The sequence below is a fragment of the Heliangelus exortis genome, chromosome 14 (genome assembly GCF_036169615.1).
Source record: "Heliangelus exortis chromosome 14, bHelExo1.hap1, whole genome shotgun sequence".
NCBI classification, from domain to species: Eukaryota; Metazoa; Chordata; class Aves; order Apodiformes; family Trochilidae; genus Heliangelus; species Heliangelus exortis.
The window spans coordinates 1,248,790-1,272,791 of NC_092435.1; the positions used below are offsets into that span (position 1 = coordinate 1,248,790).

General features: G+C 42.6%; 2 protein-coding genes across 3 annotated transcripts in view; both read right to left on the minus strand.

The window, feature by feature from the left end:
* Positions 1-5,368: 5,368 nt before the first annotated feature.
* On the minus strand, positions 5,369-8,392 carry LOC139802715 (transcription initiation factor TFIID subunit 9-like). Its single transcript, XM_071758156.1, has 7 exons — positions 8,310-8,392; positions 8,150-8,231; positions 7,808-7,944; positions 7,569-7,703; positions 6,822-6,903; positions 6,018-6,131; positions 5,369-5,674 (listed from the first exon to the last, which is right to left on the minus strand). Exons 1-7 carry the CDS (start codon positions 8,358-8,360, stop codon positions 5,511-5,513), a joined length of 765 nt encoding a protein of 254 aa, XP_071614257.1. The 5' UTR covers positions 8,361-8,392; the 3' UTR covers positions 5,369-5,510.
* A 760-nt stretch (positions 8,393-9,152) lies between these two features.
* The window catches only part of LOC139802688 (fibronectin type-III domain-containing protein 3a-like), a 41,442-nt gene continuing 26,592 nt past the window's right edge, over positions 9,153-24,002 (minus strand). For both annotated transcript variants that reach the window (XM_071758089.1, XM_071758088.1), the window contains 19 exons: positions 22,776-22,930; positions 22,449-22,508; positions 21,465-21,603; positions 20,466-20,519; positions 19,673-19,794; positions 19,407-19,581; positions 19,086-19,172; positions 18,634-18,772; positions 18,015-18,083; positions 17,654-17,772; positions 17,442-17,547; positions 16,791-16,966; positions 15,886-15,999; positions 15,240-15,389; positions 14,877-15,157; positions 14,186-14,398; positions 13,358-13,524; positions 12,615-12,736; positions 9,153-11,968 (listed from right to left, as the gene is read on the minus strand). In XM_071758089.1, coding sequence (XP_071614190.1) covers positions 11,651-11,968; positions 12,615-12,736; positions 13,358-13,524; positions 14,186-14,398; positions 14,877-15,157; positions 15,240-15,389; positions 15,886-15,999; positions 16,791-16,966; positions 17,442-17,547; positions 17,654-17,772; positions 18,015-18,083; positions 18,634-18,772; positions 19,086-19,172; positions 19,407-19,581; positions 19,673-19,794; positions 20,466-20,519; positions 21,465-21,603; positions 22,449-22,508; positions 22,776-22,930 — 2,766 coding nt within the window. In that variant the 3' untranslated portion in view covers positions 9,153-11,650. The remainder of the gene's footprint in view (positions 11,969-12,614; positions 12,737-13,357; positions 13,525-14,185; positions 14,399-14,876; positions 15,158-15,239; positions 15,390-15,885; positions 16,000-16,790; positions 16,967-17,441; positions 17,548-17,653; positions 17,773-18,014; positions 18,084-18,633; positions 18,773-19,085; positions 19,173-19,406; positions 19,582-19,672; positions 19,795-20,465; positions 20,520-21,464; positions 21,604-22,448; positions 22,509-22,775; positions 22,931-24,002) is intronic.

Consider the following 24,002-nt stretch of genomic DNA (forward strand, 5'->3'; position numbering starts at 1 on the left):
AATGTACATTAAATGTGGTTTATATATCTATATTATTATATTTTTCTATTATATATACCATATATAGTGTTACATTATATATATATCATATGTAATATAATATTTATAATATATATTTATAATATATAATATTTATAATATATGATATTTATAATATATGATATTTATAATATATAATATATGATGTATTATTATATATCTATATATTATTATATATCTATATTTTTATATATCTAATACATATCTATAATATCTATTCTACATTCTCTATTGTACACTGTGCAGTATGTTTGGTATTATATACTATACATTAAACCATACATATTTACTAAATATTGCACCCTAATGTGCACTTGTGTAGATAGTTACACAATATGTGTAATATTGTAACATACAATATATGTACATAAATGTATAGTATGATATATACATTATATGCACTATCTATTACATTGTTTTATGAATAATCAAGTATTAAAGACTACACATCCTTTGTTACATACTGTATGTTACATATTAAATACCATTATAACATATACTACTATTATAATATTGCTATATTATATAGAATACATTATATAACATGTACACAACATATATTTTGCATTATACAGTACATCACATGCTGGATACCATGTCAGAGGTTGTCAGAGTGGTTCCAAAGAATGTTTATCAATATGGTGATAGGCACTTTATATATATAAATACATATAAATATAAATATAAATATAAATATATAAATATAAATATATTTATATAAAAAATACATTATACATATATATAAACATTATATATTAAATACTATCAGATTATATATTATGTACTACATACACTATTATAAATCATTCAGACATATACAACATAATACAGGGCCTATAATATATATTGCAGATATATTACAGACAATATTATATATAATATGTACTAGGTACAGTGAATAATAATACATTGTATACTCTGTATTACCTATATATTCATGCCTTATATTTTATATATATATATTACCTCCACTATACTGTGTAGAGTGTCATACAATATACAGGGTATGGAGTACATATTACAGACAATATACTTTGTGTATGTAGTATATGCTGAGCTTCCTATATAGCGGTTTATTACAGTTAATGTACAGTGTGGTGTTTTATATGGGAAAGGTCTGAGACACTGTGTGTGTGACACAGCACATCTCTTTCTTTCTCTCTCTGTGTTGGAGTGTCACTATATATATATTTTTTTTATATATAATATATTTATAATATATATAATATATACATAAATATATATATTTATATATTATATATAAAAATATATTTTTTTATATATATATATATATTTTTTTTTTTTTACTACATCACAGCCTCTATAAAGGGTTGTGTCTGTGAGCACTGGGGGTGGGTGTGGGGCTGTGATTTCTACACATCAGAGCCTGCTATAGATCATGTGTTCCTTTTTATGAAATATAAGGTGTATGTCCATGTTTACACAGACACACACACATTATATATATATATATATATATATATAAAAACCCTCTGACTGTGTGTGTGTGAGCAGCCTGTGTACACCTACAGCCTCCATCCCTGTGTGATTGGAAAAGACCCTTAAAAGATCAACCTGATCAGTGCAAATGTGATTAATGTATTGATTCAGACATCTATAGACCCCACTGCTCATAAAACCCTGCGTGGGGTTTTGTGCTTCGTTCTGTTTTATTTTAACACCCCCCAGGCCCTATGGAACACACAGACCCCACCCTATGGCCCCTGCAGAGCCCCCAGCCCCATGGTCCCTGTGCCTGGGTGGTTCTGTTCTGTGCACTGATCACTGGGGTTGTTGCACGCAGACACCAACAGCTGCACACACACAGCTCCTGGGGCACGGACACACTGCCTGTGTCTGGGGGGTGCAAAAACATACATACAGCTATAGGTATATAGGGACCTAGAAGCAGATTGCTAGGGCTTAGATAAACACCATACAAATATAAAAAAAAAAATAAATATATATATAAAGATGTGTTATATGTATGCTATCCATATATATGTGTGTATATTTGTGCACTTGTTGGTCTAGGTTGTACCAGCAGCTGTTATAGATTCTATAGGTCTATACTGCATGGCATATAGAGAGCCTGAGGTGTGCAGTGGGGCAGAAACATCAAACTGGTGCTACACCAGAATGTGATTTCTATTTGTCTGGGTGTGTTTGCATTTATATTTATATTTATATTTATATTTATATTTATATTTATATTTATATTTATATTTATATTTATATTTATATTTATTATTTATATGTGTGTGTGTGTATAGATATAGTTAGCTATAGGTGTACATACACACACTGCAGTGTTACAGCATCCAGGCCAAGTGAACAAGTGCCTGTGTGTGTGTGACACGGTGCACAGACACAGCAGAGCAGAGGGGACACTGCAGGGACAGCTGGTTCCTGTATAGCCTGTATGTATATATATTTATATGTATATATAAATCATATATATATGATTTATAATAGGTACTATGTAGTATATAAGTAATATGTATTATAGAATAGGTAATATGTACTATGCAAGGTGTAATACATATATGTTGCATATTATATAAAAATATAGTGTATATATAAAATCTATACACATTACATGTATATGTAGAATATACATAACCTATATGTATATTATATACAAAGCATATATATTTACATTACATATTACATAATACCATATACTACATACTATATAGCATATAGTATATATTATATTAGCATATCAATATAATATATAATATGTAATATGTAATACGTAATATATAATATTATATGTGCTATATAATAATTTATAATTATATAGTATACTATATATAATATATATTAATATGTTAGTATACTTATATATAGTATATGGTATATATACTATATAGAACATATAGTATATAGTATATATATTATATATACTATATATACTAACTATACTATAGCATATACTATATATATGTAGTATAATATATAGTATATAGTATATTCTATATACTAGATATAATATAGTATAAGTACTATATTATATCTAGTATATATCTATTATGTAATATGTAAATATATATACTTATATGATTATATACAAATATATATAATATATAGCATATAGTATATAAAAGAATATTAAACTAAACGTGAAGTATCAATTCTATTTAATGTATATTAAATATAATTATATATATTAAACACAATGCAGATCAGATATATTATGTTGCACACACACATATATGTGCTGTAAATAGTATTTTATAACATATATGAAATATATTATATATACTATACATCTCCTAATGTATACATTATGCTACACATTATAGATTATGCCATGCATTTACCTATCATGCATTCTGTAGGTGCCTGCAGGCAGTTGTATATTGATACACTGTAAACGTGTCACGTGGTAACCCATTCCCATACCCCTCTTCTGTTCCCATACACCCATCCCTGTGTGCAACAGGAGCACCATCAGCTGCTACAGTCACACTGCAGCCACAGCCCTGCACCCTCCGACTGTTCCTCACCCCAGCTGCACCTGTACCGTGTGACAGTGTGAGTGTGACTGTGAGTGTGTGACTGTGTGTGAGTGACTGTGAGTGTGACTGTGTGTGACTGTGTGAGTGTGACTGTGTGTGTGTGACTGTGTGACTGTGTGTGTGTGACTGTGTGTGTGTGTGTGTGACTGTGTGTGTGTGTGTGACTGTGAGTGTGACTGTGTGTGTGTGTGTGACTGTGTGACTGTGTGTGTGTGACTGTGTGTGTGTGTGTGACTGTGTGTGTGACTGTGTGAGTGTGTGACTGTGTGTGCGTGTGTGACTGTGTGTGACTGTGTGTGTGAGTGTGTGACTGTGTGTGTGTGACTGTGTGTGTGTGTGACTGCGTGTGACTGTGTGACTGTGTGTGTGTGTGACTGTGTGTGTGTGACTGTGTGTGTGTGTGACTGTGTGTGTGTGACTGTGTGTGACTCTGTGTGTGTGTGTGTGTGTGTGTGTGACACAACCCCCGTGCCACTGTGTCAGAGGGGTGTTCAGTGCCTGCAGGACCAGGGGTGTTTGTGTGTGTGTGTGTGTGTGTGTGTGTGTGTGTGTGTCAGTGCCCCGTGCACACCCCTGGATGCCCTCACACCCTCTCTGCACACTCTGAACCCCCCTGGAGCTCCCCCAGCCCCAATCCCACCCCCTGGGAACCCCCCAGGAACCCCCCCCCAGCACTACAGCCACAGGGATGTAGGAAAAAACAACAACTTTATTCACCAGAACTGCACACCCAGAACTGACACCCCCAGAACTGACACCCCAGAACTGACACCCCCAAACTGACACCCCAAACTGACACCCCAGAACTGACACCCCCAGAACTGACACCCCAGAGCTGACACCCCCAGAGCTGACACCCCCAGAACTGACACCCCCAAACTGACACCCCAGAGCTGACACCCCCAGAGCTGACACCCCCAGAGCTGACACCCCAGAACTGACACCCCAGAGCTGACACCCCCAGAGCTGACACCCCCAAACTGACACCCCAGAGCTGACACCCCCAGAACTGACACCCCAGAGCTGACACCCCAGAACTGACACCCCCAAACTGACACCCCAGAGCTGACACCCCAGAGCTGACACCCCAGAGCTGACACCCCCAGAAATGACAGTTCAGAGCTGACACCCCCAGAGCTGACACCCCCAAACTGACACCCCAGAACTGACACCCCCAAACTGACACCCCAGAGCTGACACCCCAGAACTGACACCCCAGAGCTGACACCCCAGAACTGACACCCCCAAACTGACACCCCAGAGCTGACACCCCAGAGCTGACACCCCCAGAGCTGACACCCCAGAACTGACACCCCCAGAACTGACACCCCAGAGCTGACACCCCAGAGCTGACACCCCCAGAACTGTACACCCAGAGCTGAGACCCCCAGGCCTGGAGCTGTATCCTGGCAGCCAAGATCCAGGCAGATCCCTGTCCCAGATCCCTAAAAAAGAGACAGGAGGAAGAGGAGCAATTTGGGGAGAAACACAGAAAAATGGTGTCCTGGAGCTCTGCTCTCCCACGGGAGCTGTGGGGGTGTAAAATGAGGAGAGAAAGGATGGATTCAGGGGTGCCTGAGGATGAGTTCTCCAGGAAAACCCTGGCTCTGCCTCAGTCTTCAGAGCCCTGGAGCTGGAGACAACACAACCTGGGAGCAGAAAATGTGAAGGGAAAAAAAAACAACCACCCCAAAACACACAAAAAGCTCTGGTTTTGATGTTATTTGAAAGGAAGCTCCAGCTCCCACCCCCCAGCAGTTCCCACAGATCCTCCCTCAGCAAGGAGCAGCATTCCCAGCCCCTGGGTCACCATCTCCTACAAAGAAGGTGTCAGCCCCACCCCCTCCCAACTCCACCTGAACAAAATATTTACATTTTTTCCCACTTTTTACAAAGAATTCTTGGCAACAATGGCTGAAGGAATCCCTGAGGGTGGGGGCAGTCTTGTCACAAGTTGTCGTAGTCATCATCATCCTCGTGCTTCCTCTTCAAGGGATTTGGCTCATTAGGTGTGTTCTGGGACACCATATTTGTGGTAATAAGAATGTTCTTTGGTCCAATTAACGAAGGATTAATTAGAACATTCTGAACAGTCGGAGTCGTCGGCGTGGCTGGGGGAAAAAACACCACAAAGTTCTTAAATGGAAAGCTTGGAAAAATGGGAGTGGGGTTTCCCACTGACAGACAACTTCCAAACCAAAGCTACTGGAACATTTTGGGGTGAAAACCCTGGAATAATCTGGAGAGGGAAGAGAGGAGAATTCCAGCAGGGGGGGAGGGAACCTGCCTGGAACCACCGTGCTCAGGGGAAGAATTAAAACCAGAAATTACTGGGGCAAAAAAAAAAAAAAAAAAAAAAAAACAGAAGAAGTGAAATAATTTCCCAGATGATTAGTGTGAATTAATTAATTTCTGTCCTGCTAAAAGGGACCTGCAGGGGTGCTGGGGCTTTACCTGACTTGACAGCTGCCTGAGAGGAGGGGATCTGCACAGTGAACCTCTGCCCGGCCAGCGAGACGGGAGCTCCCACCTTGGTGGAGACTGAGACAGTCTGTGCTGAGGGGGTGCCTGGGGGGAAGAGAGCAGTCAAAAAAGCAGCAATCCCCCCAAAAAACGTCTGATTTGTACTTGTGAGTTGGCTTTCCAAGTGGAACCTGCTGCTTCCCAACGGGAACCCACTGATGGTGGGCATCAAGGAGTCAAACACTGAGAGGAGGAGGGGAAATGGTTTAAAACCTGAGGAGGGGAGATTCAGGTTGGGCATTAGGAAGAAAGTCTTTAATTTAATTTAATTTAATTTAATTTAGTTTAATTTAGTTTAGTTTAGTTTAGTTTAGTTTAGTTTAGTTTAATTGTGGGGAGACACTGGAACAGGAGTTCTGGGGAGACACTGGACACAGGAAGCTGTGGCTGCCCCATCCCTGGCAGTGTCTCAGCCCAGCTGGGATGGGGCTGGGAGCAGCCTGGGCTGTGGGAGGGGTCCCTGCCCATGGGAAGGGGTTGGAATAACACAATCCATGATTTTTAAGGTCCCTTCCAACCCAAAACCACTCTGTGGTTCTGTGAAACCCAGAAGGCTGCTCAGGGCTGTGCGTACCAAAGACCAAAACACCCTTTTTGCCCCCAATCTGATTAAGCAGTGCTGTCAGTGCAGCCACCGGGTGATGCTGAGGGCAGAGAGTGCTTTAAATTGCTCCTCATTCACTTTTTTCTTCCCCAAAGGGCCCCGGGGGGGCCCCAATCTGAGCTGTTCCTCACCCAGAGTGGGGGTGCTGGGGCGGCTGCTGACGGCGCCGACGCTGAGGCGAGGGACAGTGATCCTGCCTGCTGAGGAGGAGACCTGTGCAGGGAGCCAGAGGAACACACAGATCAGCACTTCTGAACAGAAAAAAACACAAAAAAGGCCACACTTCCCCCTGCAAATAGCACAGAGAGCCCATCCCACAGCAAAACCCCTCAAACTGGGGCAAACTCTCCAGGGGGTGAACACCGCCAGCAGAGCAAGCTCCTGGGCACAGCCAAAAATCATCAAAAAGCTCAGTTTCTGTCACAAAGAGGGACCAAAAGGCTTTAAAATACAATTTTTCCTCTGACACCACACCCAGCAGCCAGGCACCACGCCTGGAATCCAGCCTTAAACTCAGCTTTCAAAATTCTTTCCTGAAAACGGGAGAAATAAACCTGAGACCCGACACAGGGGGGTTCCTGGTGAGCAGAGCAAAACTTTTGATCTCCCAAGCAGAAAATCTGAGGTGTGAGCACAAAACACCCCAAAACACCCCAAAACACCAGCGCTGAGGCCTGCGGAGTGCCCAGATCCACAGTGATCACCTCAGAGCTTTAAACACAGAGTGCTCAGCTGCAGAGCTCCCCCAGCAGCTCTGCTTTCCTGCTCACAGTTCCACACCTCTGCTTTTCCACACCCTTTGCATCCAAAACTCCTCCCCAGAGCCCCCTGACCCCCCCCAGCCCCCCAGGAGCCCCCTGACCCCCCTCAGCCTTTACCTTTTTCTGCAGGGACTTCAGTCTGTAGTTGGGGGCTGTCAAGCAGTACCTGTCAGGGGGCAGCCTGGGCCCTGAGTAAGGTTTGATCAGTGGCAGTGGGGTCTGGTTTTTCTGCCTTGCAATATCTAAGAGGAACTGGAGAAAACAGGGTCAGGTTCTGGCTTGGCTTTTTTAAAATTTTTTTAAATATCTTTTTTTTTTTTTTTTTTTTTTTGTTTCACCACGAGGTTTTTACTCACATCTCTGGGAGGGGGGGATGTGAAGGACTGGTCTGTCCTGCACTGGATCGCCAACCTCACGTCGTCTGCATCCACGCTGGATTTTTTTGCGTGGCTCGAGTAAATTTTGGCGTCTTCCAGGATGGTGGTCACGTACCCTTTGGAGAAACCGAACCTCTGGGTCGGGACGGACCCAAAGACCCAAACCTCCCCCTCCCCCCCCCGGCTGCCACCCCGGGGTTATTTAAGCGGCGGGGACCCCTCTGCAGCGAGGGGGTTCAGACACCCATCCCCTCAGCGCTGCCCCGCGCCCTCCCCACCCCGGGACCCCCCCCCCGGGACCCCCGCCCTGGGCCCGCTCACTGTAGGCGAACTCCAGCATCTGGTTGATGACGCGCGGCTCGTACTCCGTGATGCCCATGTCCTTCAGGATCTGCGCCATCACCTGCGGGGTGCAGAGGCACCGCTCAGCCCCGGCCCGGCCTCACTCTCCTCCCCCCGGGCCCCCGGAGCCCCCCGGTACCTGCGCGTCTTTCGGGGCGCTCTTGGGAGACGCCATCTTGGCCGCCTCCATCGCCTCCGCCGCTCCGCCCGGGAGCTTCCGGTCACGTGACAGGAAAGAAAAAAGGGGGCGGGGCTACGGAAGCCGGGAGGGTGCGGTGGTTGCCATGGAGACGCAGCCTGGCCCTAGGCGGAGGCAGAGGAAGAGGGAGAGGCCGGGCCCTGGCAGCGGGTTAAGGGCAGCCCAGATCCTGCCTTCCCCCAGCCCGGATCCTGCCCTGCCCCCTCCGGGACGGGGACAGCTGCGGTGTCCCTCGGGCGCTGCCTGTGACCCCCCTCCCGGTCCCATCCCCATCCTGAGAGCCGCCGGAGCAACCCCCCGAGCTCCATCCCCATGCTTTGCTCCTGCTTTCTATCTATAAACTGCCTTGCTGGGACGCAAAATGTCTGTCTAATATAAGCATTTGTGGAGAAAAAGCCCTGTGTGAGGGCACAACCCCCGTGCTGGGGAGGGCGTTGTGCCCCCAGGCCCAGGGAGGCAGCAGAGGGTGCGGGGCTGAGTATGGGGGGGGCTCAGCAGGGCCTGGGGTGAAGAAAAAACCAGAGCAGGGTCAGGAGGCTGCTGTGAGGTTGTGTTCCTAACAGGCAGAGGATCTCTGCATCCATTCCACTGGAGTCTCCTCAAGTTTATTTCTTCCTGAGGAAGCTGAGGACAAGAGGGATGCTCTGGTGCTGGCACTGACCCTGTTCCTGCCCAGACAGCCTGATCCAGACCTCTGGAAGTACAAACCTTACCTCCTGAGGGATTTTCCCTGCAAGTTCTTGACTTACCTGCACCCAGAAAGAACACACAAGCAGCCAGCAGTCAAATTTGAATACATCTGTATTATTTATTGGCTGTATTAAATATATTATCTATTTGATAGTTACAATTTAGTAATACAACGCATGGCAGCTTTAACATAAGTTTGAGATACCTCAAAATTACAATACAAGAAAAACTGAAGATACCTAAATACATTAATGCCACGAGGATATATTGCTCTGGAATGGGTAAGAGCTGACATAAAATCCATATCATGGGAGGCTGCTGAGGGCATTTTCTGGAAGCATGAATAAATTCTGTGGCAATGACAAAAGACATTTTCTTTCACTTTTTTTTTTTTTTTTTAATTATTTTTTTTTAGGACTCAGGACTTGTTAGTATTTACTCTGCAATCCTAATTCACCTTTTAAAATTATCAGAGATGTTATTGCCAAATAAACCTCTACCAACTTGGTTCTAAGAGTTAAAGGAATAACCCTTTGGCAATAGAGATTTGCTGAAGTCTTATCTGCTAAAAGGAGACTATGAAGAGAAGCAACAACAGATTGTAAACTCTTCTGCAAACTAAAGACTAATATCTGTATAAAACTCTTTCCAACACTGGAGGGAGAGATTTCTATGATATAATAAATGATTAACTTAAAGTTCTGCTACAAGTAGAACAATACATTCAAACATACAATTGTTGGTTTTTGTTGTTTTTTTTTTTTGTTTCCAGGACTTTTAATCAAAATAAATAGAGTACAAAATGAAGAGTACGTTTTGAAAAAGATTAATTTCAGATTGCACCATAAATCTACTTTTTTTTTTTTTTTTTAAAGAGTATTAAGCCATACTATGTCATAACTTAGGTTTTCCACATCTGAAATACAACACAATGCCTCAAACTCTAAACATAACATTATTCATCAACTGCCATAGAAGAAAAGACCCTTAAAGTGATTAATTACTGGAAATACTTTGCCTGTAGCACTATCACATCCAACACTCCACATACAAGTGCATTGCTCTGATGTTTTACATAAAGTGTAGCCGTAGTCTTTGCAAAAATACCTCTAAAATCTGCCTTTCCATGGCGTATTCCAAAGGTTATTGGGAAGACCCACTCTGAACCAGGTTGGAAATGGGCAAGTTCCAGCTTTCAAAATCTTTGCTGTAAAGAAGACAGCTGTCAAAACTCATGGTTAAGGGGTTTGCAAAGCAGATTTAACAAGAACAGTCATTTGTAGTGCACAGTGTCCACGAAAAAAAAAAAAAAAATTAAAAACAAAGCCACAACAAAACACCCCCTCCCCACCCCCAGACAAACAGGACAAGTTTCAGAAAAAGTTCATAGCAGGCTGAACATTCCCATCTAGAAAACAATGGAATGTGAAGCTGCTACCCCTGGGATAGCAAGTTGTTTAAAACACTGTATAAATGTCATCTAAAAAGAGTTTTTTCATGTACAATTCGAGGATTCAGGTTAAGTTAGAAGGGCATCCAAAAGCAGGTTGAACTTTTTTATTAATTTTTTTTTTTTTTTTTTTTTTTTAGGTTAATAATAGTACAAAAAAAAAAAAAAAAAACCCAAAAAAACATTTGCTCAGTTTGAGCCAAATAGTGTAACATTTATCATAAATGCACTCTTTTCTCCTTAAAGACAACACCTGTGCTGTTCTGGAAACAGCTGCAAAGATTTCACCAGAAGCACAGGAAATTACTTTTCTCTCAGGCACTGAGAGTGAAATGTGGATTGGGCCAAGAGCTGCTGGCCACCAGCAGACAGCACTGGAGTCAGAAAGGGAGGTGACAAAGGGACCTGTCCCACCAGCCCCCTGGCTGCACCTGCAGGGCATCCTGCCCACTGCCTCCTCTAGCACTGGGATTAAAATCCTAAAAAAACGCTGGCACCCTCTGCCTTCAGACACTTGAAATGGTTATTACTGGAGTATTAAAAATAACTGCAAAAATAAAAAAAATAAAAAAAAAAAAGGAAAAAAGAAAAAAAAAAAAAAAAAGGAGTAATATTGCTAAGTCAAATATTCTGCTTTCCTCCTACGGGCTATTAGATGTGCTATGCAATGCAGGACTGCTCTAAGCTGAAGCCTTTGTGCTGCTGCATCTCGTGGTTACCAAACTACAACACCTGATTCACCACCACAGCCTGACTACCCCTGGACTGGTTGGACTGGGAGAGGACTTGTTCTACCAACACCCTCCCTGCCCAGCTGGCCAAGGGGCCCTTGCTGCCAACTGGGAGAAGGGGGGGGGTAGCGTGCACACCCCCCGGGGGGCACGGTAAGGCAGTTTTGGCTGTTTTATGAACAGCTGACCCTGATTACAGAGGACCCAGGATTACCCCTTTTCTACAAGAAATCTGTGTTCAGTATTTGGGAAGGATCTGCCAACCCAGCCTCACTGGCAGCCAGCAGCAGAAGTGGAAACGCAGGGAATCTCTACATCCCCAGCTGGGATTTTCATTAGAACTAACCATAAATACCCCAAAAGAGCCTGCTGTACAGAAAAAGCTGAGTACTGAGCAGGCTCCCCCCTCTCTACTTGATCACAAAGTACTGGATAACCACAGCAAACAAAATGGCCACCACGGCAAACCCGCAGAGCAGGGCGATGGCGATGAAGCGCTCCTCACGCAGCGTCTTCCCGCTCTCTGCCAGCTCCGTGGTGACCCCGGCAGGGTGGGGAACCAGCTCCTGCCTCTGAGATGAGAACACCGTGCTGGGACTGTAAGGTCCATAAAGTTCCTGGGAGCCAGCAGAGTCCTGGGACTGGCGGCCGGCGCAGACGCGGGCCCGGTATTCACAGTTTGACTGCAGCCCCGTCAGGCGGAAGGAGGTCTCGGGTCCTTTGTACACCTGGAAAGGAGGGGAAGAAAGAACAACCTCACCGTGGGGCTCAACTTGGCCCCAGGGTGTAATATCTCCTCTCCTGTTCTGTTTTTTTTGAGCACAGGCAGAGCGGGACGCTGCCTGAAGTTGTTCTCTTGGAGCCAATGAAACCTCCGCTTTTATTTCTGGAGGATTTGGGATTGTTTTCTTCTCCGTGATCCAAAGCTTCCTGCTCTGCCCCACACTGAGAGAGAGGGATTGTCAGGCTCAGGAAGAAGAAATAATCATCATTCTGCAGAAACTCAGTGACCCTCTGGCCCCCCAGGGAGTCACTTCCATCGCAGGAGCAAAATGTCAAAGAGATAAATGCAAACTTCATGACCTTTAATCTGGGGCCACCTCTGGTGCTGGGAAGAGGCAGAGGAGCAGAGCCCTGCACTGGAAGCTGTCCCCACCCATCACAAACTTCAGCCTCAAGGAGAGGAACTCACCCAGATGTAAAATGAAGCACCCTTGTTGCCAGGGCTGTACACCCAGTCCCTTGCCAAACAGAAAAGAATCCCTGCCACGAGCACCACCAAACTGAGCTGGAACCTTCAATTACAGGTATCTTCCTCTGTGATCTTTTTTCACATAAAACCCCTTCAGGTTTATTATGCTAAATAAAAGGTACCTGATCAAACTCTCTCCCAGCAGCAAGCTGAAGGATGTAAACAATGGAATCTCCTTTCATTGGCTGTAAAGGTTCCCATGTGATTTCAAAAGTGTTTTCTTCCAGCTGATTTGCTTTGGGTGCTAGGAAAAAAAATAATTATTTCTTGGCATCTTAGGACAAAAAAAAAAAAAAAAAAAAAAGGTTTCAGTTCTAAAGCAAGTGACTGGGCAGTGTAAATCTATATGCTAAAGGCTTTTCCAATGTATGTTTTAATGATGCAAAGGTAACAGTCATTCCAATCATTTTAAGCAATTAAGATCTGTTTCATTCTTTCTTTGCTGAGTTTCATGACATAAAAAATTATCACTAATTTTATGTTACACGTGTCTGTCTTTCAAGCTGACAAGCTGAGCTTCTAACATCTGATGCTTCTACAGATGAGCAAGCACTTCCAAACTGCTCAAGAAAACAGTACTGATGTCCAGATACCTCCAGAGCTGAAATTACATGTTCTACACAAGGCTGAGTCAACTCATTTTCCTGCAGGTAATTAGTACTGAGCTTCAGAATGGCTTTCTCTGAAGGCAATCTTTAATGTTCACATTAGAAAATGAACATCAGAGGAATTATTTGTGTTCTTATTTCCCTGTGTGCTGGGGTAACTGTCCCACAAGGGCCCTGGAAAGAGGCTGGGGTGAGAAGAGTCAGACTGTAGCATTCCACCTGGCACCTGAAGGGCTCACAGGAGTTTCTGGGCTCACCTTTAAGAGATGCAGGTGGAGACTTGGTTGTAGTGAAAGCGTAAACTTCAGAGAACTCTCCCTCCCCAGCATCATTGTATGCCTGGATTTTAAAGTAGTAGGTAGTGGATTCACTGAGTCGCTGTACCTTGTAGGTGTGACAAGGACCATTATAAACAGTAACAAACCTGGAAGGAAAAAAACCAGAGCACAGATAAATTGGTAATAATCAGTAATCACAGATTTGGATGTCAGTATAAAGGGAACTTCTTTATCTCAAGAACAAGCAGTGGCAATTCACACCCCAGGTGCCCCAGCTTCCCAGACCTGTGCACGAGGAACAGGAGGCAGCTCCAGCTCTGACTGGCACCAAGGGTTCCTGAAGTGCATCAAACCAGCAAGAGGCACCACTGGTGCTGCTGGAAGACATCACCTACAGCCTCTCCAGGCTCTGACCTGCAGCCATGCCCAGGCCACCACCCAAACTCTCATTTGAACCCAGAGGGAACCCCTGGGTACACACCAGACACATTTAAAGTTCCAGTTAAAGAGCAGCTGGCAGCCCCACGTTTCTTATCTGCAAGCTGGACTCCATTTTAGAATCTCCCCCCAAAGAAACAACAAAACTGTCAACATAAGAAGATGGTTGGATTTACTATCTAAGTAATATTTACTGCTTACAAAAATAAATACCAGTGCAACAGCTTTTAACAGCATTTCTGGCTGAAAGATGGAATGCAAACTAAGGGGCAAACTTTGAGATGTCCAAATGACTCAGGAGTGCAGTGAGAAGTAAAAACACTTCAAATGGCAAATTGCAAAGCAACAATATCCTTAATGTTCTCTTACCTGCCAAACCTGTCCTCCATCTGCAAGTTGAACTGTGTAGGGTTGGTAATTAAAGCTCTGCTAGGACCTTCACCCCATTTGAGTTTAAGGCTCTGGTAGCTGAAGACCACACATTCAAGATGAGGAGGGTCAGGAGGTAGTGGTTTCGTTTTGGCTTTAATGGAATGACTGAAAGGACCAACTCCCAAGCTGTTTACAGCCTGTATTCTAATTCTAGAAATGGGAGAAAAACAGCTACATGGTTAATTTACCCAGGTTCCAAAAATACACCAGGTAATGAGGCAAGAGTTAAAACTTGTAAACAATACAACCACAAACAATAAAGCCATTAAAATGCAGTCAGAAATGAACTACAAAAATAATCTACTTCAAAACAAGACAGCATAATTACATGGCTCTCAACATAATGAAGTTTCAGCATTTCTCAGCATTGTTCAGGTTTGTTCTACTCAGTGAACAAGCACCCAGGTCCTCCACATTAATCTTAGCACAGCAATCTTAACTTCTGCCACTAAAACATCATGGTTTGAATCTGGATATGTGGGTTGTTTTTTTCTTTTAGTTGCAGAGTGAATCAGGCAAACAGTCTGTAAGATGAATTAAAGACTTTCTCTAAAATTTTAAAATATTACCCTTAAAGCTACTGATTGAAAACCCTGCAAATGTAGTTTGAGAATAAAACAATTCTTACCTGTACAGAGTGTCAGGCAGCAGATTCTCAAGAACATGGCTTGTGCTTCTGCCAACACTTACAAGCTGCTTTTCCCCATATTCTATGTTATAACCAGTGATCTCTGACCCATGACAACATGGCTCTTCCCAGTGAATTGCAAGGCACGTTGATAAAGGCAGAGAAATCTCCATTTGATCTTCTTCAAGTAGGTGCAGCACTGACACAGCTGCAGGCACTGAGGCAGGGGTTGTCACCACACTGGTCTCACCAAACAACCCAACTCCAGCCACATTGACAGCCTGAAAGGAGAGACCACATTCCAAACTGCCTGTACTTGTCCATCTGCTGAGCAACACCCAACAAAAGGCTTTTCTTTCATACCTGGACTCTGCAGTAATATGTGGTTGCAGGTGTGAGACCTTTCACTTCATAGCTCTGGCAAGAGCCAGTGTAGATGATGTGCATGGAGCCTTCCACCTGTCCCCAGTCCAGTCTGAATTCACTGATCTCTGCACCATTGCAGGCAGGGCTCTGGGGGTTGGAGTGATAAACTTTGCTTTAGTGCAGACACAGACATCCCCACGTGTTCCCTGTCACACTGAACAGACACTGGGACAGAAACACTGCAGCAGAAACCTGAGCTCTTCCCCACCACAGCCAAGGGGATGACTTCAAGCTCAGCTTGCTAAAAGGTTTCCAGCTGGAGATGTGGCTGTACCATCACCACCACCACAGCTCAGAGCAGGATTCTGGATGACTCACAATCCCTTACCACTTGGATGACCTAAATATCTATTAGTGACCATACCAGGAGGGCAATTACCTGTCCCCTGATTTATTCACTTCAGATAGAATTCCAGAGCTGACACAATTTACAAAACAAATCTACCCAAACAAAGAAAAATGCTTAAAATATTCCACCTCAGCATTTGCTGCTTCTTCAGCTTCTGGGTATCATCCACGTGTCACCAGAATTCTGAAAGCCTTATGCTAATTTGTGTATTACTGAAAAATCACCAAAACCTACCTCCCATGAAACTACAACACAGGTTGCACTTTTGCAGGTGAGCAAGGGTTTGCAGCACTGATCAGGGGGTCCTGGAGCAGTGGAGATCTCTGCTTTGTCAGAGTGAGGCCCAAACTGCAAAAAAAATACAAGTGCATGAACACAGCAACAGCAGCTGAGCAAAAACCAAGGTGCAAGCACACGAGCAGAAAAACACAGATTATTTTACACCTGATAGAGAAATAAATGTGAGAGTTCAGTGCTTACTTTTCAGAGCATCATTTAAAATTTCAGTTTTACTCTGTAAACTGCCCCCCTGCCTACCAGATACCTTTAATCCTCCTGCTACCTCCCACTGCCAGGGATTTGTAACTCCTCCTTCCCTGCAGTCAGGACCTGGCTGCCAGAAGCAGCTGGGGATTGTTTCAGACAGACTTTTATGCAACCAATGCTTACCCAACCTTTTTCAAAGCTGGAATTACTTGAGCACACCCCTCTCTACACAACACCATTCCCACACTATGAAACTGGCTCAAGATAAAACATGCAGCAACTTCTTCAGGCAGGAACATGGAGTGGTTACTCACAGCCAGAACTGGAGGGTTTGCACAGCAAAGAAATTACTAAAAAAGAGTAAGAGAATGTCTAGGAGTAACTCTGGACTAGCTGCCTTCAGTACTGACAGTAATCCAGTAAACAACAGCAATGTAACAGTCAATATGTCCTTAGTCAGGGACATTCTGTCCTTCTTTCATCTCTACTTTACTCTAAATATTTTTTTTTTCTGTACTGTAAGAAATTTTGCTCCTTCAACAGAACACAGAAGCTACAAAGTATCATCAAATTTGTCAGACAATATCGTATTACAATCTCTTGTGCAAAAAAAAAAAAAAAAAAAGGAACAATTTGAGCTCATTAGTGGTTACCCCAACTTTATTTGCTGCTCGTATCCAGAAGCAGTATGTTCTCCCTGGCAGGAGATTGTTCACCACACACTCAGAGGCTGGGCCCTGATACACTTGTCTGTGCTCCTCTTCTTCAGAGTTTGCCATCTCTATAATATATTCTGTAATGTCTGAACCTCCATCAATGGATGGTGGGCCTGCAAAACAAAAAGAGAATCATTTCTTTTTTCCTAGTAATTTCACAAAGCACTTTTAAGTAGTTTCTAATCAGCCTTCTCAAGCTAGAAATTGAATCTGATGACCTCTAAAAGTTAGAGCTCAGGCTTTTACCACACATCTGAGCAGAATCACTTTATGAGGCTTGCTGCTTCCCCCAGACACTGATTAGTTCAAGATGGCCTTCACCATTCTCAGGTATTTTCTGTGTATTCCCTTCAAAATTCTTTACTTGATTACTTTTTGATTATCTCCTGCACTGAGACAGAAATGAGAACAGGAGGGCTGACTTTTGAATTGCCAAACACATGTCAGTAGTGAGGCAGTCAGCAACCTTCCTTGTTGAGGGCTGAGACATTGAAGAGTTCTATGGATTTTTTGGTTTTTGTTCTGACATGTAAAAAGAAAAAAAAAAAAAATCAGAGAAACATTCTGCTGATAAACACTGGAGCTTACCCCACTGTAAAGTGATTTCCTTGGGCTTAGCTTTGCCTGCCAGGCAGGGAGCATGACAGGGTCCTGGAGGAACAGCTGATGTGGTAACAGTTGTAACATCAGAAGCCTGGCAGCAACACACAGGAGGTTAGAGTGGAAACACAGAGCAGCATTTCATTAAAACGTGCAGAGAAATGAGTTTCAGAAGGAAATTTAATTCTCCTTTTTCTCACCTGGCTCTCCCCACCTCTGCTGACACAGTGAACTCTCAGTCTGTATGAAGTGCCAGGCTTGAGGTGATCACACACGTGTTCCCTCTGGGAACCACTGTACACTGTGTCCCATTTACTGCCTGGGGAAAGCAAGACAACACTTTGCACTGCAAAACTTTTGCAAAAAATCAGCCCTGAGAATCCCCTCACAGAGTTATTGTGATGGCAGTCCAGCCACAGAATGAAATTTGAATGATGATTTATGCAGAGAACAAGTACAGTACATTTACAGGTGTGAAAACACAACTGTGACTGGCAGAGCAATGAGCAGTGAGTCAGGACTCTGAATTAGCTGAATTAGTACTGAAAGGTGTTTGCTTACCAACTGATGTCTCAGAGATTTCCAAAAAGTATTTAGAAATGTCTGATCCTCCATTATCTCTGGGTGGTTCTGAAAGAAATCAACACCTTAAAATAAATGACAGGAGATTTAAAACACCTCATTATTCTGTCCCCAGCTGTATCAGAGAACATATTCACTCACTGCAGAATGTGTTCAAGTGGAAAGCTCAATTCAAGCAAAAATCTGCCACTTTCATGGCCACAATTATGTTTTCCAGGACTTTTTTTCCTGTTATTAATTGTGATTATGCCAGGGAGAAGAGTAACTAGGAAAATACTGCCTATTTCAGGCATCACCTCCTATTTTTTTAAGACCACATGAAAATTCTTTAAGCATCACAGTAAATCTAGAGCCCATTACACCCGAGGCTGTTACAACAGCTGTGACTGCTCCTCTAGAAGGAATAAAGGAAAACATTATCCTTTTGTACCACAGCCCCAAAGCAAACCAAGCAGCAATTTTTTGGTGGTGCTGAGTGTTTCTCCTGCAGTAACAACATCTGCAGAGACAAATAATTAGCCTCAGTTTGCTTTTTACCCTGCATTACTGAGTGACTGCAGGCAGCACTCAAATCCAGTATTAACAGAAGGTCACCTACCCCATGCCACTTTCACACTGTGAGAATGGATCTTGCCCTTTACAACTGGTTTACTTGGGGGTCCAGGTTTGTCAGGATTGGTGCTGTGTTCAACCACCTCACTAGGACTGCTTTTTCCTTCACTGTTGTAGGCAAAGAGCTGTTTCAGGAATGAAAGGAATATATCATAAATGTTTGATTTAATGGGAAGCAACAGCCTGCTGATTTATCAAGTTCCTCCATGAAAAAAACAAACAAAACAGGAAAGGCAACAATTTAAAAGAAAACCAAATTAGTTAGTACCAAAAAAAAAATCTGCTTTCATGATGATTACATGAAAGTCTATTACAAAAACAAAGGTACTGCAGGTACTTTTCTGCTGTCTCCATAGAAAATATCTTAGCTGTGTGACAATGCTAATATTCCAGAAAAGCAAAGTCATAATTACATTAGAAACAAAATATTGTACAAACCCTAAACTTGTAGGATGTACTCCTCCTAAGGTTTCTTAAAGTGCATGAGAGTTCATCTCCATTGTACTGTGGCTGGAAGCCATAACCCTGCAAAGGAGGGAAAATACCAACAAATGCAGTTGCTGGTTTTCAAAGACAGAAGATCAGATCAAACTTTTCTTTAGAGAAACTTCATCTTTGCTGCATGAATACACAGAGTGCTTGCCAACTGCTGCCTTTTATTTGGTAGTAAAACACTGAGTTAATTTTTTAATTCAAGCACTACTGAGGATCAGGCTTCTACACACACACACACACCCACCCCCAAACCCAGGCACTTACAGAACCTTCTTCTTCCATGTCTAAGGTGTAAGTGAGTGACTCTTCTGCAGACACCCCACTGGGGGGGCTCCACTTCACAGCCAGCCAGGTCACTCCTGCTTCCACCAGCACTGGGGGGGACGGGGCTGGGGGCACAATTCCTGCTGTGTAATACGTCACCGTCTCGCTGAAGCCACTGGGGAAGAGGGGTTTTTTGAAAAAAAATATTAGCAAAAGAAGAGGGAGATGAGAGGAAAATAAGTGCTGTGACACATTGTGATCCTCACCTCATTCCAATGTCATTTTTAGCAGCCAATCTGAGCGAGTACTTTGTAGAAGGAGAGAGTTTGGTAAGTTTGTACTGCTTCAGGTGCCCGTAGTAGCATTCTTTGAAGGGTCCATTCTTCCCCTTTAAAAAAAGGGAGAACAACTCCAGTCACTTTTTGCATGGGGACTGTGTGCTCCCTGCTAAGGTCAGCTTCTCCACTCTGATTTTTCCTAAATTCCAACTCGTAATACTTTTTAAAGTGAGTAAGCCTTAAAAAATGTCCAAAGCTCATGTCACTGAGCCATAGTGAGCACGCTGAATGCAATCTTGAGCATTCCTGATAACAAAATCACATTTTGACTGAGGTATCTGCTGGTTTTTTGGCACTGTAGCTTTGACAAAATGGAAGTAAATGTCTGCAATTGAAAACAAACACAGATTTTTGAAGTGTCTTTATCACTATAGAACACATTCCAGCAAGGACTTCAAGAGCTGAGTGATATTTGTGACAGCCACCAAAGTTACAAGCCAAATGCTCCTCCATTTAAAGAGAGGATGGAAATTAATGGTGCTCAGTGCCAAGAGCCAAAGGAGGGAGTTTTACATAGTCCTCCTGGAGGATTTGAAAGGATTCTCTACTTGAATTTCTGCAATACCAGTCAATTGAGGCAAGCTTTCTAATTGGCTTGTCTCTTTAAAACTGTCTGGACTGTTGCACTGAAAATAGCTGATGTACCCAAGCAAGAAGTATTTTTAAGTATAATTGGTCTACAGATGTCATTATGACTTCTTTGCACTAGAAAAGGTCTTACCTCATCCCATTCTAAAAGAAAATTAGTTATTTTGGAACCATTGTCATTTGAGGACTGAAAGAAACAATGAAAAAAAAAAGTTAAAATCAAATGGTTGTGCTTTTATAAACATTTTTGCATATAAACCCCCCCATGTTAATAACTGAATGCAGTGTGTTCCAACTTCCTTTCAAAGCAAAATATTTGATGCAGAGCTGGAAGGAACCTGCAGAACATTTTGGGCTGCAGAACTGCTCTGCTCTTCCCCAAACACACTTGTGATCATCTGGACACAGAGGCAGGTACTGAGCAGAGTGAGAAAGGGTCAGAACCAGCAGATACTTAACTGTTGGCTCTCCAGGCTGCTATCCTACTTCTAATAATTCTGATTGTTTGGAATATCAACTTACTAATGGTTTTACTTTGTGAATAATGCCAATTACATTCTTATATTTATATTATATTCTTATATTTCTTGCTTTCTTACACTGTGTGTTCACCAACTGTCTAATAACAAACATCCAGACAAGCAACATTTGTGTTTGTTATGATATAAAATGGGGAACATTTACTTTCTGACTACAGATTATACAAATATTTTAACTAATTAAAATCGTTTAGCTATAAATAATTTTCCAGGTGTAAGCACAGTCAAAACAAAACCATGAAAGCCAACAAGTCTTCATGGATACTGCAGCTATTCAAAAAGTTCAATTTACAAACTAGAAATTCAGTCTCAGTTGGCCAGAGTAACTCTGAATTAAGTTGCATCAATTCATCATCCAGGAAAATATAAATGCTCAACCCTTTTCTGTGCTGCCAGTCCAGGAGAGACCTTTGCTGCTGCTCAGGTCCCAGGCAGAGATCTGCCACCAGCTCTGTCCCACTGACACCAAATGCAAGAAACTGAGTGGTGAATAAAGAAACCAATCATGGTTTCAGTGGAAGCTTAAAGCAGACACTCAGTTTTTGAGCAGGCTCACTGAAACAGTCCATCCAGACCCATTTTGGAGCACTCACCTTCCACTGCAGGCTCAGGCTGTTCTTGGTTCTGTTAATGAGCTTTGGTGCTGCAGGACAGTCTGGCTCACAACTTTCTGTGGTGAAACTCACCAATTCTGAAATGGATTCTTTGATGGAACTGCTGGTTGCTGAAACTCTGAACAAAGGACAATTAATTATGTTGCTATCATATCAGCACCTGGAATGCTAAGGACAAAGCTTCAGAAGTGCACGTGAGGTACAAGAAAGTTTGGAGAGCAACACCATGGCCCCCACACACACACACCATGTGCTGAGGCTTTAACACACACAGAACTCTTTTGCAGTTAAAAAAACCAAAACAAAAGTTGGAGTTTGCTTCAGTAAGCCCTAAAACTTTTGTCCTCCTGTGCCCAGTTGGACACACTGGGGTTTCTCCCTTCTGTCACTGGATCACAGTGCTCTCCAGGCTTCTTTAACCAGCGAGGCTTTTCCCTTGCCCAGCTCAACACCTCCCATAATGTTTATTTAATCTGTGGGGCAATTCTTAAATATCACATCTTGTTCCCTTGTAAAACAGCATCTGACCTCTCCCCATTTCAACCAGTTTCCACTTCCCTTCTTGCCCTGCTGCAGAAGCTTGCAGGTTAGAGAAGCACCAACCAGGCTGACAAGTCAGACTTGAAAATCCATTTCAGGGCTAAGTTATTTTATTTGCTGCTGCCTTCAGCCTACAACAACCTGTGCCAGAGTCCAGTGCTGTTGTTCTAAAAGAACACCAACAGGGGATAACTCAAAGTTTGTATGAGAGGAACACTAAGGAGACAGAGAAGGTAGGAGGGAAGAAAATGAGGTGACATTTTTATCATGAGGGAAGGTAACTGGGGATTTAGATAGCTGTGGTGTTTTTGCAGAATGTTCCTCGAGTTGTTTGCAGTCACAGCTTTTTTTTCCTGAACCCACAATAATTTTTTAATTACAGTACCAAGGAAAGCATTAAGTATTTCATTCCCAGCAACATACCTGGCATGATAATCAGTTGCTGGTCTGAGATCAGGAAGTGTTATTGTTAATTCCTCCCCACTGTGAAAAGGAAAAACAACAGAGTTACAGCTCTCCCTTACACTTGAAAGCACAAAATCTTATTGAAAAGCACAAACCACGTAGGGCACATTTAATTGTCATGTTTTCCATTGTCCATGTAACTCTTTAAAGAGATATTACTTAAAATTTATGTCATGTGAAGTAGGTAGGTCTGCAAGTCAACAAACAGCTCCTGATAGAGAGATTGCTGATGGGTTAATGGTTTTAAACATCAGTATTGTGCTTAAAGGAAGAAACTAAACTTACACATAGACAGATTTAAATTTTCCATTTTTACCACTGTTGGATATTGCTACTTCAAATGTAAATGCTGCTGGACTATGACTATGGCTCTCTCCATTCTGTGAACTAACTGGGAGATTCCAGGACAGAACGGCTGATCTTGCTTGTATATCAGAAACCTATTAAAAGCATAAATAATGCAAGTAAGTTTGCTTTCTGTAAGAAAAGGTAAATTAGTCAATAACATGGTGTCACTAGTTTGCCTACGAAGTTCCTCACTGGAGGAGTTCTTTACCTTTGTAGGGGAAATACTGAGGCAATACTTTATTTCCTCTTTTCATTTCTAAAATACCATATTAAAGGATTTCCCACCAAACACCAAAAAACACACAGACAGGCAACATTGGCTCAGTAGGTGAAGAGAAAACTTCTGCACTGTTTGCACCCCTCATTTGGAGCAAATTTCTCAGATTTGGAGTCTTGCCCACTGACACCAGCTCTCCAGTGATGCACAGCCAGGTCTAACTTTTCTATTACAACTCCTTGGAATAATTTTAACATTTCACCACCAAGGTGCAGGACAGCAAGAGGCTCTGCTCTTCAGTGCTCACAACTGACATTTGGGCTCCAAGTTTTTTGGCTGCTTAATTCCCCCACTCCAAATTTTCTCTGACTAACTTGGCACAGCCTTCTGCTAAGTACAGGTGTCAGAAGCAGCAATGAAAAAAATTACTGCTGCAACAAAGAATAGTGAGAAGGCTGGAGCAAAAAAATACAACCTGTGCTTACTGTACAAATAATGTAAAGAAGAAATTCAATAAGCAAGATTAAAAATATGCCAGAGCAGCATTAGCCTTTAGACACCTAAAGTCAGCAGACTCCAACTTCCTCACTAAGTCTAAATATTCAAATATTTGCTCCAATTTCTAAACATAAGATCAAAAGATGATCTGGGGTGGTTTTTTTTTTGTAAATTCTGTGCCCAATATTCTTAAATTCTCTATGAATGGAGGCTGGTTCCAAGATTGGACAGACTTCTATGAATTTAGCAGGCCTTTGGTCTGCAATGTACTAAAGCCCTCACATCCACAAGACAACTTCAAGAGTAGATACATCCTCTGAGTCAGACAGTTGAGGAAAACTGGGTTTCTATAGCATGGCTGCCCTTTCCCAGCTATAAAACTCTGACAACTAAAATACATTTTCTTTATTTAAAAAAACAAAGCATTAAGAAAAAAGAGAGAGAGATCA

Excerpts from the sequence above, each read along its gene's own strand:
- LOC139802715 (XM_071758156.1), bottom strand. The coding sequence starts at position 8,360 with ATGGAGGCGGCCAAGATGGCGTCTCCCAAGAGCGCCCCGAAAGACGCG. Across the intron at positions 8,232-8,309 it reads GCGCCCCGAAAGACGCGCAG|GTGATGGCGCAGATCCTGAA; the intron begins GTACCGGGGGGC and ends TGCACCCCGCAG. Across the intron at positions 7,945-8,149 it reads GATGCTGGAGTTCGCCTACA|GGTACGTGACCACCATCCTG; the intron begins GTGAGCGGGCCC and ends GTTTCTCCAAAG.